General features: G+C 44.7%; 1 protein-coding gene across 4 annotated transcripts in view; it reads left to right on the forward strand.

The window, feature by feature from the left end:
- Nucleotides 1-18,951, forward strand: part of SPAG9 (sperm associated antigen 9) — a 120,736-nt gene that overhangs the window by 73,002 nt on the left and 28,783 nt on the right. For all 4 annotated transcript variants that reach the window (XM_056550669.1, XM_056550666.1, XM_056550665.1 and 1 more), the window contains exons 3-4: nt 13,860-13,930; nt 16,403-16,497. In XM_056550669.1, coding sequence (XP_056406644.1) covers nt 13,860-13,930; nt 16,403-16,497 — 166 coding nt within the window. The remainder of the gene's footprint in view (nt 1-13,859; nt 13,931-16,402; nt 16,498-18,951) is intronic.

The raw sequence follows: 18,951 nt of genomic DNA on the forward strand, positions 1-18,951 counted from the left end.
CCCCCCCTACATGTATAGATAACATATAGAGGAAAGTATGTGCCCCCCCCCCTACATGTATAGATAACATATAGAGGAAAGTATGTGCCCCCCCCCTACATGTATAGATAACATATAGAGGAAAGTATGTGCCCCCCCCCCTACATGTATAGATAACATATAGAGGAAAGTATGTGCCCCCCCCTACATGTATAGATAACATATAGAGGAAAGTATGTGCCCCCCCCCCTACATGTATAGATAACATATAGAGGAAAGTATGTGCCCCCCCCCTACATGTATAGATAACATATAGAGGAAAGTATGTGCCCCCCCCCTACATGTATAGATAACATATAGAGGAAAGTATGTGCCCCCCCCCTACATGTATAGATAACATATAGAGGAAAGTATGTGCCCCCCCCCTACATGTATAGATAACATATAGAGGAAAGTATGTGCCCCCCCCCTACATGTATAGATAACATATAGAGGAAAGTATGTGCCCCCCCCCTACATGTATAGATAACATATAGAGGAAAGTATGTGCCCCCCCCCTACATGTATAGATAACATATAGAGGAAAGTATGTGCCCCCCCCCTACATGTATAGATAACATATAGAGGAAAGTATGTGCCCCCCCCCTACATGTATAGATAACATATAGAGGAAAGTATGTGCCCCCCCCCTACATGTATAGATAACATATAGAGGAAAGTATGTGCCCCCCCCCTACATGTATAGATAACATATAGAGGAAAGTATGTGCCCCCCCCTACATGTATAGATAACATATAGAGGAAAGTATGTGCCCCCCCCCTACATGTATAGATAACATATAGAGGAAAGGATGTGCCCCCCCCCTACATGTATAGATAACATATAGAGGAAAGTATGTGCCCCCCCCTACATGTATAGATAACATATAGAGGAAAGTATGTGCCCCCCCCCTACATGTATAGATAACATATAGAGGAAAGTATGTGCCCCCCCCCTACATGTATAGATAACATATAGAGGAAAGTATGTGCCCCCCCCCTACATGTATAGATAACATATAGAGGAAAGGATGTGCCCCCCCCTACATGTATAGATAACATATAGAGGAAAGTATGTGCCCCCCCCCTACATGTATAGATAACATATAGAGGAAAGTATGTGCCCCCCCCCTACATGTATAGATAACATATAGAGGAAAGTATGTGCCCCCCCCCTACATGTATAGATAACATATAGAGGAAAGTATGTGCCCCCCCCCCCTACATGTATAGATAACATATAGAGGAAAGTATGTGCCCCCCCCTACATGTATAGATAACATATAGAGGAAAGTATGTGCCCCCCCCCCTACATGTATAGATAACATATAGAGGAAAGTATGTGCCCCCCCCCTACATGTATAGATAACATATAGAGGAAAGTATGTGCCCCCCCCCCTACATGTATAGATAACATATAGAGGAAAGTATGTGCCCCCCCCCCTACATGTATAGATAACATATAGAGGAAAGTATGTGCCCCCCCCCCTACATGTATAGATAACATATAGAGGAAAGTATGTGCCCCCCCCCCTACATGTATAGATAACATATAGAGGAAAGTATGTGCCCCCCCCCTACATGTATAGATAACATATAGAGGAAAGTATGTGCCCCCCCCCCTACATGTATAGATAACATATAGAGGAAAGTATGTGCCCCCCCCCTACATGTATAGATAACATATAGAGGAAAGTATGTGCCCCCCCCCTACATGTATAGATAACATATAGAGGAAAGTATGTGCCCCCCCCCTACATGTATAGATAACATATAGAGGAAAGTATGTGCCCCCCCCTACATGTATAGATAACATATAGAGGAAAGTATGTGCCCCCCCCCCTACATGTATAGATAACATATAGAGGAAAGTATGTGCCCCCCCCCTACATGTATAGATAACATATAGAGGAAAGTATGTGCCCCCCCCCCTACATGTATAGATAACATATAGAGGAAAGTATGTGCCCCCCCCCTACATGTATAGATAACATATAGAGGAAAGTATGTGCCCCCCCCCCTACATGTATAGATAACATATAGAGGAAAGTATGTGCCCCCCCCCCCTACATGTATAGATAACATATAGAGGAAAGTATGTGCCCCCCCCCTACATGTATAGATAACATATAGAGGAAAGTATGTGCCCCCCCCCCTACATGTATAGATAACATATAGAGGAAAGTATGTGCCCCCCCCCTACATGTATAGATAACATATAGAGGAAAGTATGTGCCCCCCCCCTACATGTATAGATAACATATAGAGGAAAGTATGTGCCCCCCCCTACATGTATAGATAACATATAGAGGAAAGTATGTGCCCCCCCCTACATGTATAGATAACATATAGAGGAAAGTATGTGCCCCCCCCTACATGTATAGATAACATATAGAGGAAAGTATGTGCCCCCCCCCTACATGTATAGATAACATATAGAGGAAAGTATGTGCCCCCCCCCCTACATGTATAGATAACATATAGAGGAAAGTATGTGCCCCCCCCCCTACATGTATAGATAACATATAGAGGAAAGTATGTGCCCCCCCCCTACATGTATAGATAACATATAGAGGAAAGTATGTGCCCCCCCCCCTACATGTATAGATAACATATAGAGGAAAGTATGTGCCCCCCCCCTACATGTATAGATAACATATAGAGGAAAGTATGTGCCCCCCCCCTACATGTATAGATAACATATAGAGGAAAGTATGTGCCCCCCCCCTACATGTATAGATAACATATAGAGGAAAGTATGTGCCCCCCCCCTACATGTATAGATAACATATAGAGGAAAGTATGTGCCCCCCCCCTACATGTATAGATAACATATAGAGGAAAGGATGTGCCCCCCCCCTACATGTATAGATAACATATAGAGGAAAGTATGTGCCCCCCCCTACATGTATAGATAACATATAGAGGAAAGGATGTGCCCCCCCCCTACATGTATAGATAACATATAGAGGAAAGGATGTGCCCCCCCCTACATGTATAGATAACATATAGAGGAAAGTATGTGCCCCCCCCCTACATGTATAGATAACATATAGAGGAAAGGATGTGCCCCCCCCCTACATGTATAGATAACATATAGAGGAAAGTATGTGCCCCCCCCTACATGTATAGATAACATATAGAGGAAAGGATGTGCCCCCCCCCTACATGTATAGATAACATATAGAGGAAAGTATGTGCCCCCCCCTACATGTATAGATAACATATAGAGGAAAGTATGTGCCCCCCCCCCTACATGTATAGATAACATATAGAGGAAAGTATGTGCCCCCCCTACATGTATAGATAACATATAGAGGAAAGTATGTGCCCCCCCCCTACATGTATAGATAACATATAGAGGAAAGGATGTGCCCCCCCCCTACATGTATAGATAACATATAGAGGAAAGTATGTGCCCCCCCCCTACATGTATAGATAACATATAGAGGAAAGTATGTGCCCCCCCCCCTACATGTATAGATAACATATAGAGGAAAGTATCTGCCCCCCCCCTACATGTATAGATAACATATAGAGGAAAGTATGTGCCCCCCCCCTACATGTATAGATAACGTATAGAGGAAAGTATCTGCCCCCCCCCTACATGTATAGATAACATATAGAGGAAAGGATGTGCCCCCCCCCTACATGTATAGATAACATATAGAGGAAAGGATGTGCCCCCCCCCTACATGTATAGATAACATATAGAGGAAAGTATGTGCCCCCCCCCCTACATGTATAGATAACATATAGAGGAAAGTATGTGCCCCCCCCTACATGTATAGATAACATATAGAGGAAAGTATGTGCCCCCCCCCTACATGTATAGATAACATATAGAGGAAAGTATGTGCCCCCCCCTACATGTATAGATAACATATAGAGGAAAGTATGTGCCCCCCCCCTACATGTATAGATAACATATAGAGGAAAGTATGTGCCCCCCCCCCTACATGTATAGATAACATATAGAGGAAAGTATGTGCCCCCCCCTACATGTATAGATAACATATAGAGGAAAGTATGTGCCCCCCCCTACATGTATAGATAACATATAGAGGAAAGTATGTGCCCCCCCCTACATGTATAGATAACATATAGAGGAAAGTATGTGCCCCCCCCCTACATGTATAGATAACATATAGAGGAAAGTATGTGCCCCCCCCCTACATGTATAGATAACATATAGAGGAAAGTATGTGCCCCCCCTACATGTATAGATAACATATAGAGGAAAGTATGTGCCCCCCCCCTACATGTATAGATAACATATAGAGGAAAGTATGTGCCCCCCCCCTACATGTATAGATAACATATAGAGGAAAGTATGTGCCCCCCCCCCTACATGTATAGATAACATATAGAGGAAAGTATGTGCCCCCCCCCCTACATGTATAGATAACATATAGAGGAAAGTATGTGCCCCCCCCCCTACATGTATAGATAACATATAGAGGAAAGTATGTGCCCCCCCCCCTACATGTATAGATAACATATAGAGGAAAGTATGTGCCCCCCCCTACATGTATAGATAACATATAGAGGAAAGTATGTGCCCCCCCCCCTACATGTATAGATAACATATAGAGGAAAGTATGTGCCCCCCCCCTACATGTATAGATAACATATAGAGGAAAGTATGTGCCCCCCCCCCCTACATGTATAGATAACATATAGAGGAAAGGATGTGCCCCCCCCTACATGTATAGATAACATATAGAGGAAAGTATGTGCCCCCCCCCCTACATGTATAGATAACATATAGAGGAAAGTATGTGCCCCCCCCCCTACATGTATAGATAACATATAGAGGAAAGTATGTGCCCCCCCCCCCTACATGTATAGATAACATATAGAGGAAAGTATGTGCCCCCCCCCCTACATGTATAGATAACATATAGAGGAAAGTATGTGCCCCCCCCTACATGTATAGATAACATATAGAGGAAAGTATGTGCCCCCCCCTACATGTATAGATAACATATAGAGGAAAGTATGTGCCCCCCCCCTACATGTATAGATAACATATAGAGGAAAGTATGTGCCCCCCCCTACATGTATAGATAACATATAGAGGAAAGTATGTGCCCCCCCCCCCTACATGTATAGATAACATATAGAGGAAAGTATGTGCCCCCCCCTACATGTATAGATAACATATAGAGGAAAGTATGTGCCCCCCCCTACATGTATAGATAACATATAGAGGAAAGTATGTGCCCCCCCCTACATGTATAGATAACATATAGAGGAAAGTATGTGCCCCCCCCTACATGTATAGATAACATATAGAGGAAAGTATGTGCCCCCCCCCCTACATGTATAGATAACATATAGAGGAAAGTATGTGCCCCCCCCTACATGTATAGATAACATATAGAGGAAAGTATGTGCCCCCCCCCCTACATGTATAGATAACATATAGAGGAAAGTATGTGCCCCCCCCCCCTACATGTATAGATAACATATAGAGGAAAGGATGTGCCCCCCCCTACATGTATAGATAACATATAGAGGAAAGTATGTGCCCCCCCCCTACATGTATAGATAACATATAGAGGAAAGTATGTGCCCCCCCCTACATGTATAGATAACATATAGAGGAAAGTATGTGCCCCCCCCCCTACATGTATAGATAACATATAGAGGAAAGTATGTGCCCCCCCCCCTACATGTATAGATAACATATAGAGGAAAGTATGTGCCCCCCCCCCCTACATGTATAGATAACATATAGAGGAAAGGATGTGCCCCCCCCCTACATGTATAGATAACATATAGAGGAAAGTATGTGCCCCCCCCCTACATGTATAGATAACATATAGAGGAAAGTATGTGCCCCCCCCTCTACATGTATAGATAACATATAGAGGAAAGGATGTGCCCCCCCCTACATGTATAGATAACATATAGAGGAAAGTATGTGCCCCCCCCCCTACATGTATAGATAACATATAGAGGAAAGGATGTGCCCCCCCCCTACATGTATAGATAACATATAGAGGAAAGTATGTGCCCCCCCCCTACATGTATAGATAACATATAGAGGAAAGGATGTGCCCCCCCCCTACATGTATAGATAACATATAGAGGAAAGTATGTGCCCCCCCCCTACATGTATAGATAACATATAGAGGAAAGTATGTGCCCCCCCCTACATGTATAGATAACATATAGAGGAAAGTATGTGCCCCCCCCCTACATGTATAGATAACATATAGAGGAAAGTATGTGCCCCCCCCCTACATGTATAGATAACATATAGAGGAAAGTATGTGCCCCCCCCCTACATGTATAGATAACATATAGAGGAAAGGATGTGCCCCCCCCTACATGTATAGATAACATATAGAGGAAAGTATGTGCCCCCCCCCCTACATGTATAGATAACATATAGAGGAAAGTATGTGCCCCCCCCCTACATGTATAGATAACATATAGAGGAAAGTATGTGCCCCCCCCCTACATGTATAGATAACATATAGAGGAAAGGATGTGCCCCCCCCCTACATGTATAGATAACATATAGAGGAAAGTATGTGCCCCCCCCCTACATGTATAGATAACATATAGAGGAAAGGATGTGCCCCCCCCCTACATGTATAGATAACATATAGAGGAAAGTATGTGCCCCCCCCTACATGTATAGATAACATATAGAGGAAAGGATGTGCCCCCCCCCTACATGTATAGATAACATATAGAGGAAAGGATGTGCCCCCCCTACATGTATAGATAACATATAGAGGAAAGGATGTGCCCCCCCCCTACATGTATAGGTAACATATAGAGGAAAGGATGTGCCCCCCCCCTACATGTATAGATAACATATAGAGGAAAGTATGTGCCCCCCCTACATGTATAGATAACATATAGAGGAAAGGATGTGCCCCCCCCCTACATGTATAGGTAACATATAGAGGAAAGGATGTGCCCCCCCTACATGTATAGATAACATATAGAGGAAAGTATGTGCCCCCCCCCTACATGTATAGATAACATATAGAGGAAAGTATGTGCCCCCCCCCTACATGTATAGATAACATATAGAGGAAAGTATCTGCCCCCCCCCTACATGTATAGATAACATATAGAGGAAAGGATGTGCCCCCCCCCTACATGTATAGATAACATATAGAGGAAAGGATGTGCCCCCCCCTACATGTATAGATAACATATAGAGGAAAGTATGTGCCCCCCCCCTACATGTATAGATAACATATAGAGGAAAGTATGTGCCCCCCCCCTACATGTATAGATAACATATAGAGGAAAGTATGTGCCCCCCCCCCTACATGTATAGATAACATATAGAGGAAAGTATGTGCCCCCCCCTACATGTATAGATAACATATAGAGGAAAGTATGTGCCCCCCCCTACATGTATAGATAACATATAGAGGAAAGTATGTGCCCCCCCCTACATGTATAGATAACATATAGAGGAAAGTATGTGCCCCCCCCCTACATGTATAGATAACATATAGAGGAAAGTATGTGCCCCCCCCCTACATGTATAGATAACATATAGAGGAAAGTATGTGCCCCCCCCTACATGTATAGATAACATATAGAGGAAAGTATGTGCCCCCCCCCTACATGTATAGATAACATATAGAGGAAAGTATGTGCCCCCCCCCCTACATGTATAGATAACATATAGAGGAAAGGATGTGCCCCCCCTACATGTATAGATAACATATAGAGGAAAGGATGTGCCCCCCCTACATGTATAGATAACATATAGAGGAAAGTATGTGCCCCCCCCTACATGTATAGATAACATATAGAGGAAAGGATGTGCCCCCCCCTACATGTATAGATAACATATAGAGGAAAGTATGTGCCCCCCCCTACATGTATAGATAACATATAGAGGAAAGTATGTGCCCCCCCCCTACATGTATAGATAACATATAGAGGAAAGTATGTGCCCCCCCCTACATGTATAGATAACATATAGAGGAAAGTATGTGCCCCCCCCTACATGTATAGATAACATATAGAGGAAAGTATGTGCCCCCCCCTACATGTATAGATAACATATAGAGGAAAGTATGTGCCCCCCCCTACATGTATAGATAACATATAGAGGAAAGTATGTGCCCCCCCCTACATGTATAGATAACATATAGAGGAAAGTATGTGCCCCCCCCCTACATGTATAGATAACATATAGAGGAAAGTATGTGCCCCCCCCTACATGTATAGATAACATATAGAGGAAAGTATGTGCCCCCCCTACATGTATAGATAACATATAGAGGAAAGTATGTGCCCCCCCCCTACATGTATAGATAACATATAGAGGAAAGTATGTGCCCCCCCCCCCCCTACATGTATAGATAACATATAGAGGAAAGTATGTGCCCCCCCCCTACATGTATAGATAACATATAGAGGAAAGTATGTGCCCCCCCCCTACATGTATAGATAACATATAGAGGAAAGTATGTGCCCCCCCCCCCTACATGTATAGATAACATATAGAGGAAAGGATGTGCCCCCCCCTACATGTATAGATAACATATAGAGGAAAGTATGTGCCCCCCCCTACATGTATAGATAACATATAGAGGAAAGTATGTGCCCCCCCCCTACATGTATAGATAACATATAGAGGAAAGTATGTGCCCCCCCCCTACATGTATAGATAACATATAGAGGAAAGTATGTGCCCCCCCTACATGTATAGATAACATATAGAGGAAAGGATGTGCCCCCCCCCCTACATGTATAGATAACATATAGAGGAAAGTATGTGCCCCCCCCCCTACATGTATAGATAACATATAGAGGAAAGTATGTGCCCCCCCCCTACATGTATAGATAACATATAGAGGAAAGTATAGTGCCCCCCCCCTACATGTATAGATAACATATAGAGGAAAGTATCTGCCCCCCCCTACATGTATAGATAACATATAGAGGAAAGTATGTGCCCCCCCCTACATGTATAGATAACATATAGAGGAAAGTATGTGCCCCCCCCTACATGTATAGATAACATATAGAGGAAAGTATGTGCCCCCCCCCTACATGTATAGATAACATATAGAGGAAAGTATGTGCCCCCCCCCTACATGTATAGATAACATATAGAGGAAAGTATGTGCCCCCCCCCCTACATGTATAGATAACATATAGAGGAAAGGATGTGCCCCCCCCCTACATGTATAGATAACATATAGAGGAAAGTATGTGCCCCCCCCCTACATGTATAGATAACATATAGAGGAAAGTATGTGCCCCCCCCCTACATGTATAGATAACATATAGAGGAAAGGATGTGCCCCCCCCTACATGTATAGATAACATATAGAGGAAAGTATGTGCCCCCCCCCCTACATGTATGGATAACATATAGAGGAAAGTATGTGCCCCCCCCTACATGTATAGATAACATATAGAGGAAAGTATGTGCCCCCCCCTACATGTATAGATAACATATAGAGGAAAGTATGTGCCCCCCCCCTACATGTATAGATAACATATAGAGGAAAGTATGTGCCCCCCCCCTACATGTATAGATAACATATAGAGGAAAGTATGTGCCCCCCCCCTACATGTATAGATAACATATAGAGGAAAGTATGTGCCCCCCCCCTACATGTATAGATAACATATAGAGGAAAGTATGTGCCCCCCCCCTACATGTATAGATAACATATAGAGGAAAGTATGTGCCCCCCCCTACATGTATAGATAACATATAGAGGAAAGTATGTGCCCCCCCCCTACATGTATAGATAACATATAGAGGAAAGTATGCTGCCCCCCCCTACATGTATAGATAACATATAGAGGAAAGTATGTGCCCCCCCCTACATGTATAGATAACATATAGAGGAAAGATGTGCCCCCCCCCTACATGTATAGATAACATATAGAGGAAAGTATGTGCCCCCCCTACATGTATAGATAACATATAGAGGAAAGGATGTGCCCCCCCCCCTACATGTATAGATAACATATAGAGGAAAGGATGTGCCCCCCCCCTACATGTATAGATAACATATAGAGGAAAGTATGTGCCCCCCCCCCTACATGTATAGATAACATATAGAGGAAAGTATGTGCCCCCCCCCCTACATGTATAGATAACATATAGAGGAAAGTATATGCCCCCCCCCCTACATGTATAGATAACATATAGAGGAAAGTATGTGCCCCCCCCTACATGTATAGATAACATATAGAGGAAAGTATGTGCCCCCCCCCTACATGTATAGATAACATATAGAGGAAAGTATGTGCCCCCCCCCTACATGTATAGATAACATATAGAGGAAAGTATGTGCCCCCCCCCCTACATGTATAGATAACATATAGAGGAAAGGATGTGCCCCCCCCCTACATGTATAGATAACATATAGAGGAAAGTATGTACCCCCCCCCTACATGTATAGATAACATATAGAGGAAAGTATGTGCCCCCCCCTACATGTATAGATAACATATAGAGGAAAGTATGTGCCCCCCCCCTACATGTATAGATAACATATAGAGGAAAGTATGTGCCCCCCCCCTACATGTATAGATAACATATAGAGGAAAGTATGTGCCCCCCCCCTACATGTATAGATAACATATAGAGGAAAGGATGTGCCCCCCCCCCTACATGTATAGATAACATATAGAGGAAAGTATGTGCCCCCCCTACATGTATAGATAACATATAGAGGAAAGGATGTGCCCCCCCCCTACATGTATAGATAACATATAGAGGAAAGGATGTGCCCCCCCCCCCTACATGTATAGATAACATATAGAGGAAAGGATGTGCCCCCCCCCCCTACATGTATAGATAACATATAGAGGAAAGTATGTGCCCCCCCCTACATGTATAGATAACATATAGAGGAAAGTATGTGCCCCCCCCCTACATGTATAGATAACATATAGAGGAAAGGATGTGCCCCCCCCTACATGTATAGATAACATATAGAGGAAAGGATGTGCCCCCCCCTACATGTATAGATAACATATAGAGGAAAGTATGTGCCCCCCCCCCTACATGTATAGATAACATATAGAGGAAAGTATGTACCCCCCCCTACATGTATAGATAACATATAGAGGAAAGTATGTGCCCCCCCCTACATGTATAGATAACATATAGAGGAAAGTATGTGCCCCCCCTACATGTATAGATAACATATAAAGGAAAGTATGTGCCCCCCCCTACATGTATAGATAACATATAGAGGAAAGTATGTGCCCCCCCTACATGTATAGATAACATATAGAGGAAAGTATGTGCCCCCCCCCCTACATGTATAGATAACATATAGAGGAAAGTATGTGCCCCCCCCCCTACATGTATAGATAACATATAGAGGAAAGTATGTGCCCCCCCCTACATGTATAGATAACATATAGAGGAAAGTATGTGCCCCCCCCCTACATGTATAGATAACATATAGAGGAAAGTATGTGCCCCCCCCCTACATGTATAGATAACATATAGAGGAAAGGATGTGCCCCCCCCTACATGTATAGATAACATATAGAGGAAAGGATGTGCCCCCCCCTACATGTATAGATAACATATAGAGGAAAGTATGTGCCCCCCCCCCTACATGTATAGATAACATATAGAGGAAAGTATGTGCCCCCCCCCCTACATGTATAGATAACATATAGAGGAAAGTATGTGCCCCCCCCCCTACATGTATAGATAACATATAGAGGAAAGTATGTGCCCCCCCCCTACATGTATAGATAACATATAGAGGAAAGTATGTGCCCCCCCCCTACATGTATAGATAACATATAGAGGAAAGGATGTGCCCCCCCCTACATGTATAGATAACATATAGAGGAAAGTATGTGCCCCCCCCTACATGTATAGATAACATATAGAGGAAAGTATGTGCCCCCCCCTACATGTATAGATAACATATAGAGGAAAGTATGTGCCCCCCCTACATGTATAGATAACATATAGAGGAAAGTATGTGCCCCCCCCCTACATGTATAGATAACATATAGAGGAAAGTATGTGCCCCCCCCTACATGTATAGATAACATATAGAGGAAAGTATGTGCCCCCCCCCTACATGTATAGATAACATATAGAGGAAAGTATGTGCCCCCCCCTACATGTATAGATAACATATAGAGGAAAGGATGTGCCCCCCCCTACATGTATAGATAACATATAGAGGAAAGTATGTGCCCCCCCCTACATGTATAGATAACATATAGAGGAAAGGATGTGCCCCCCCCCCTACATGTATAGATAACATATAGAGGAAAGGATGTGCCCCCCCCCTACATGTATAGGTAACATATAGAGGAAAGGATGTGCCCCCCCCCTACATGTATAGATAACATATAGAGGAAAGTATGTGCCCCCCCTACATGTATAGATAACATATAGAGGAAAGTATATGCCCCCCCCCTACATGTATAGATAACATATAGAGGAAAGTATGTGCCCCCCCCCTACATGTATAGATAACATATAGAGGAAAGTATGTGCCCCCCCCCTACATGTATAGATAACATATAGAGGAAAGTATGTGCCCCCCCCTACATGTATAGATAACATATAGAGGAAAGTATGTGCCCCCCCCCTACATGTATAGATAACATATAGAGGAAAGTATGTGCCCCCCCCCAGATGTATAGATAACATATAGAGGAAAGTATGTGCCCCCCCCTACATGTATAGATAACATATAGAGGAAAGGATGTGCCCCCCCTACATGTATAGATAACATATAGAGGAAAGTATGTGCCCCCCCCCCTACATGTATAGATAACATATAGAGGAAAGTATGTGCCCCCCCCCCCTACATGTATAGATAACATATAGAGGAAAGGATGTGCCCCCCCCTACATGTATAGATAACATATAGAGGAAAGTATGTGCCCCCCCTACATGTATAGATAACATATAGAGGAAAGTATATGCCCCCCCCCCTACATGTATAGATAACATATAGAGGAAAGTATGTGCCCCCCCCCTACATGTATAGATAACATATAGAGGAAAGTATGTGCCCCCCCCCTACATGTATAGATAACATATAGAGGAAAGTATGTGCCCCCCCCTACATGTATAGATAACATATAGAGGAAAGTATGTGCCCCCCCCCTACATGTATAGATAACATATAGAGGAAAGTATGTGCCCCCCCCCAGATGTATAGATAACATATAGAGGAAAGTATGTGCCCCCCCCTACATGTATAGATAACATATAGAGGAAAGGATGTGCCCCCCCTACATGTATAGATAACATATAGAGGAAAGTATGTGCCCCCCCCCCTACATGTATAGATAACATATAGAGGAAAGTATGTGCCCCCCCCCTACATGTATAGATAACATATAGAGGAAAGTATGTGCCCCCCCCCCTACATGTATAGATAACATATAGAGGAAAGGATGTGCCCCCCCCCTACATGTATAGATAACATATAGAGGAAAGTATGTGCCCCCCCCTACATGTATAGATAACATATAGAGGAAAGGATGTGCCCCCCCTACATGTATAGATAACATATAGAGGAAAGTATGTGCCCCCCCCCCTACATGTATAGATAACATATAGAGGAAAGTATGTGCCCCCCCCCTACATGTATAGATAACATATAGAGGAAAGTATGTGCCCCCCCCTACATGTATAGATAACATATAGAGGAAAGGATGTGCCCCCCCCTACATGTATAGATAACATATAGAGGAAAGTATGTGCCCCCCCCTACATGTATAGATAACATATAGAGGAAAGTATGTGCCCCCCCCAATCCATACAGGGGTCTATACGGAGCGGATCGTATGTTGACGTCCATGACGATTAAATTGAGATTTTCATTTTGCAGTCAGTCGCTTGGAGGAGAGAGAAGCCGAACTGAAGAAGGAATACAATGCTCTTCACCAGCGCCATTCTGAGGTATGTGCCGCCATATGGTGACGCTGTCAGTACCTGCAGTGTAATATTAGGTCAGCGCTGATCCTCGCTGATCGCCATTCTGAGGTATGTGCCGCCATATGGTGACGCTGTCAGTACCTGCAGTGTAATAATAGGTCAGCGCTGATCCTCGCTGATCGCCATTCTGAGGTATGTGCAGCCATATGGTGACGCTGTCGGTACCTGCAGTGTAATAGGTCAGCGCTGATCCTCGCTGATCGCCATTCTGAGGTATGTGCCGCCATATGGTGACGCTGTCGGTACCTGCAGTGTAATATTAGGTCAGCGCTGATCCTCGCTGATCGCCATTCTGAGGTATGTGCCGCCATATGGTGACGCTGTCAGTACCTGCAGTGTAATATTAGGTCAGCGCTGATCCTCGCTGATCGCCATTCTGAGGTATGTGCCGCCATATGGTGACGCTGTCAGTACCTGCAGTGTAATATTAGGTCAGCGCTGATCCTCGCTGATCGCCATTCTGAGGTATGTGCCGCCATATGGTGACGCTGTCTGTACCTGCAGTGTAATAATAGGTCAGCGCTGATCCTCGCTGATCGCCATTCTGAGGTATGTGCCGCCATATGGTGACGCTGTCAGTACCTGCAGTGTAATATTAGGTCAGCGCTGATCCTCGCTGATCGCCATTCTGAGGTATGTGCCGCCATATGGTGACGCTGTCAGTACCTGCAGTGTAATAATAGGTCAGCGCTGATCCTCGCTGATCGCCATTCTGAGGTATGTGCCGCCATATGGTGACGCTGTCAGTACCTGCAGTGTAATATTAGGTCAGCGCTGATCCTCGCTGATCGCCATTCTGAGGTATGTGCCGCCATATGGTGACGCTGTCAGTACCTGCAGTGTAATAATAGGTCAGCGCTGATCCTCGCTGATCGCCATTCTGAGGTATGTGCCGCCATATGGTGACGCTGTCAGTACCTGCAGTGTAATATCAGGCAGAACAGCTCGCAGGATTGTGAGAAAAACAATTCAAACCCCACATTTGACTGCACAATCCCTCCAGAAAGATCTGGCAGACACTGGAGTTGTGGTCCACTATTCCACTATAAAGAGATACTTGTACAAATATGGTCTTCATGGAAGAGTCATCAGAAGAAAACCTCTTCTACGTCCTCACCACAAAAATCAGCGTTTGAACTTTGCAAATGAACATATAGACAAGCCTGATGCATTTTGGAAACAAGTTCTGTGGGCCGATGAGGTTAAAATTGAACTTTTTGGTCGGAATGAGCAAAGGTACGTTTGGAGAAGAAGGGGAACAGAATTTAATGAAAAGAACCTCTGTCCAACTGTTAAGCATGGGGGTGGATCAATCATGCTTTGGGGTTGTATTGCAGCCAGTGGCACAGGGAACATCTCACGAGTAGAAGGAAAAATGGATTCCATAAAATTTCAGCAAATTTTGGATGCTAACTTGAAGCCATCTGTGAAAAAGCTGAAGTTAAAGAGAGGATGGCTTGTACAAATGGATAATGATCCTAAACACACCCCGAAATCCACGGGGGATTACATCAAGAGGCGTAAACTGAAGGTTTTGCCATGGCCTTCACAATCTCCTGACCTCAACATCATTGAAAATCTATGGATAGACCTTAAAAGAGCAGTGCGTGACAGACAGCCCAGAAATCTCAAAGAACTGGAAGACTTTTGTAAGGAAGAATGGGCAAAGATACCTCAAACAAGAACTGAAAGACTCTTGGCTGCTACAAAAAGTGTTTACAAGCTGTGATACTCGCCAAAGGGGGCCGTACAAGATATTAACTCTGCAGGGGGCACAAACTTTTGCAGACGCCATTTTTTTGTTTTCTGTTATTTTAAAAGTGTAAATGATGGAAATAAAATGTAACTTTTGTTGTCATATTATAAGAATGTCTAATCTGTAATTTGATGCCTTTTGGAGATTTTTCCATCTTTCCTTTGCTTCTTTATGCACATTAATACATCTTTCATCTTTCTCTCTTCTCTTTAGTGTAGTGATCTGTATATAACTCCACTGATTATATATATAAAGGTCACATTTCACTTCTTTATGCACATTAATACATCTTTCTCTCTTCTCTTTAGTGTAGTGATCTGTATATAACTCCACTGATTATATATATATAAAGGTCACATTTCACTTCTTTATGCACATTTATACATCTTTCTCTCTTCTCTTTAGTGTAGTGATCTGTATATAACTCCACTGATTATATATATATAAAGGTCACATTTCACTTCTTTATGCACATTTATACATCTTTCTCTCTTCTCTTTAGTGTAGTGATCTGTATATAACTCCACTGATTATATATATATAAAGGTCACATTTCACTTCTTTATGCACATTTATACATCTTTCTCTCTTCTCTTTAGTGTAGTGATCTGTATATAACTCCACTGATTATATATATATATATATATAAAGGTCACATTTCACTTTTTTTTCCCCCACAGATAATCCACAATTATATGGAACACCTGGAACGTACCAAACTGCAGCAACTCATAGGGGGCGACCAACTGGAATCTTCTATGCACAGTAAAATTAGGTAAGATCTGTAGCTGCCCCATAATGGAGGGGGCGTCCCGGCCCCCTGAGCGGCTTTTGTATTGCTGCAGACAATTGCTCCATTGTATGTAAATCCCCAAACAATGCTCAGGCTGAATCAGAAAAGCCGGATGAATGATAGGAATTTAGTGTGGAGGAGAGCCGAAATGTGCCGAAAATACAGCCGTCAGACCCCCGCACAATGCTGTGCTTATGAGCCCCCATCATGAGAACCGGACCCCCGCACAATGCTTGGCTTATGTGCCCCCATCATGAGAGCCGGACCCCTGCACAATGCTGGGCTTATGAGCCCCCATCATGAGAGCCGGACCCCCGCACAATGCTTGGCTTATGAGCCCCCATCATGAGAGCCTGACCCCCGCACAATGCTGTGCTTATGAGCCTCCATCATGAGAGCCGGACCCCCACACAATGCTGGGCTTATGAGCCCCCATCATGAGAGCCGGACCCCCGGACAATGCTGGGCTCATGAGCCCCCATCATGAGAGCCGGACCCCCGCACAATGCTTGGCTTATGAGCCTCCATCATGAGAGCCGGACCCCCGCACAATGCTTGGCTTATGAGCCTCCATCATGAGAGCCGGACCCCCGCACAATGCTGTGCTTATGAGCCCCCATCATGAGAGCCGGACCCCCGCACAATGCTGTGTTTATGAGCCTCCATCATGAGAGCCGGACCCCCGCACAATGCTGTGCTTATGAGCCTCCATCATGAGAGCCGGACCCCCGCACAATGCTGGGCTTATGAGCCTCCATCATGATAGCCGGACCCCCGCACAATGCTGTGCTTATGAGCCTCCTCCATGAGAGCCGGACCCCCACACAATGCTGTGCTTATGAGCCCCCATCATGAGAGCCGGACCCCCACACAATGCTGGGCTTATGAGCCCCCATCATGAGAGCCGGACCCCCACACAATGCTGGGCTTATGAGCCCCCATCATGAGAAACGGACCCCCGCACAATGCTGTGCTTATGAGCCCCCATCATGAGAGCCGGACCCCCGCACAATGCTGGGCTTATGAGCCCCCATCATGAGAGCCGGACCCCCGCACAATGCTGGGCTTATGAGCCTCCATCATGAGAGCCGGACCCCCACACAATGCTGTGCTTATGAGCCTCCATCATGAGAGCCGGACCCCCGCACAATGCTGGGCTTATGAGCCCCCATCATGAGAGCCGAACCCCGCTAAATGCTGGGCTTATGAGCCTCCATCATGAGAGCCGGACCCCCGCACAATGCTGGGCTTATGAGCCTCCTCCATGAGAGCCGGACCCCCACACAATGCTGTGCTTATGAGCCCCCATCATGAGAGCCGGACCCCTGCACAATGCTGGGCTTATGAGCCCCCATCATGAGCCGAACCCCCGCACAATGCTGTGCTTATGAGCCTCCATCATGAGAGCCGGACCCCGCACAATGCTGGGCTTATGAGCCTCCTCCATGAGAGCCGGACCCCCGCACAATGCTGGGCTTATGAGCCTCCATCATGAGAGCCGGACCCCGCACAATGCTGGGCTTATGAGCCTCCTCCATGAGAGCCGGACCCCCGCACAATGCTGGGCTTATGAGCCTCCATCATGAGAGCCGGACCCCGCACAATGCTGTGCTTATGAGCCCCCATCATGAGAGCCGGACCCCCGCACAATGCTGTCATCCAGCTTCGTCAAAAACAGTTTTGGGTCTTTGATTTTTTTATTTCTTTTTGTTTACTGACACAGAAAATAAAATGACAGTGCTGTTGAATGGCATACACTTAAAAAAGACAAAGACCCCCCCCCCTCAAAAGATATTTAAAAAAGAAAAAGTTGCATGAACCCCATTAAAGAAGTACAACTTATCCTGCAAAAAAACCAGCTCAATTATCGCGATGACAATGAACAAATAGAATTGCAACGATTACAATAAAGTAACTGTTTGGACATTAAGGCCCATTTTGGCTTTGTCACTAAGGGGTTAATGCACCCTGTACCCTACAATAGTGTGTGACGCAGTAAAGGGCTCCCTGTTGGGTGATGCTGGTTCAGGCTCCGGAGCCTTCTCTGTGGTTTACTTGGTGGCACTCTGATCTTCTGTTAGTCCTGGTGCCTATTGTGAGGGGGCGGAGCCTGACACATTCGTTCTCTCCGCCCCTGAGGTTCTGCTGGTGTCACCCTGTATGGGGCCAGGCTCCCTCTGTGGGTCGGCTATTACCCCTCACGCTCTGTAGGAGACTGGATAATTTATGGGATGTAATAGAACTTCTACATTTGCAGCTATTTGGACTTTGTGTATTCTTGCCCGATTCTTGTTTCTATTATTGTGACTATTTTTCAGTTTTGTTTTAGTTTGTTCTATTTTAGTTATAAATAAGATTGTAAGAGAATATTTCACATGCTGTGTGTCCTGGCACTGAAAGTTCTAGGATCCCTCGGACCTCTGTAGCTGAATGTAC

The sequence above is a fragment of the Hyla sarda genome, chromosome 13 (genome assembly GCF_029499605.1).
Source record: "Hyla sarda isolate aHylSar1 chromosome 13, aHylSar1.hap1, whole genome shotgun sequence".
Lineage (NCBI taxonomy): Eukaryota > Metazoa > Chordata > Amphibia > Anura > Hylidae > Hyla > Hyla sarda.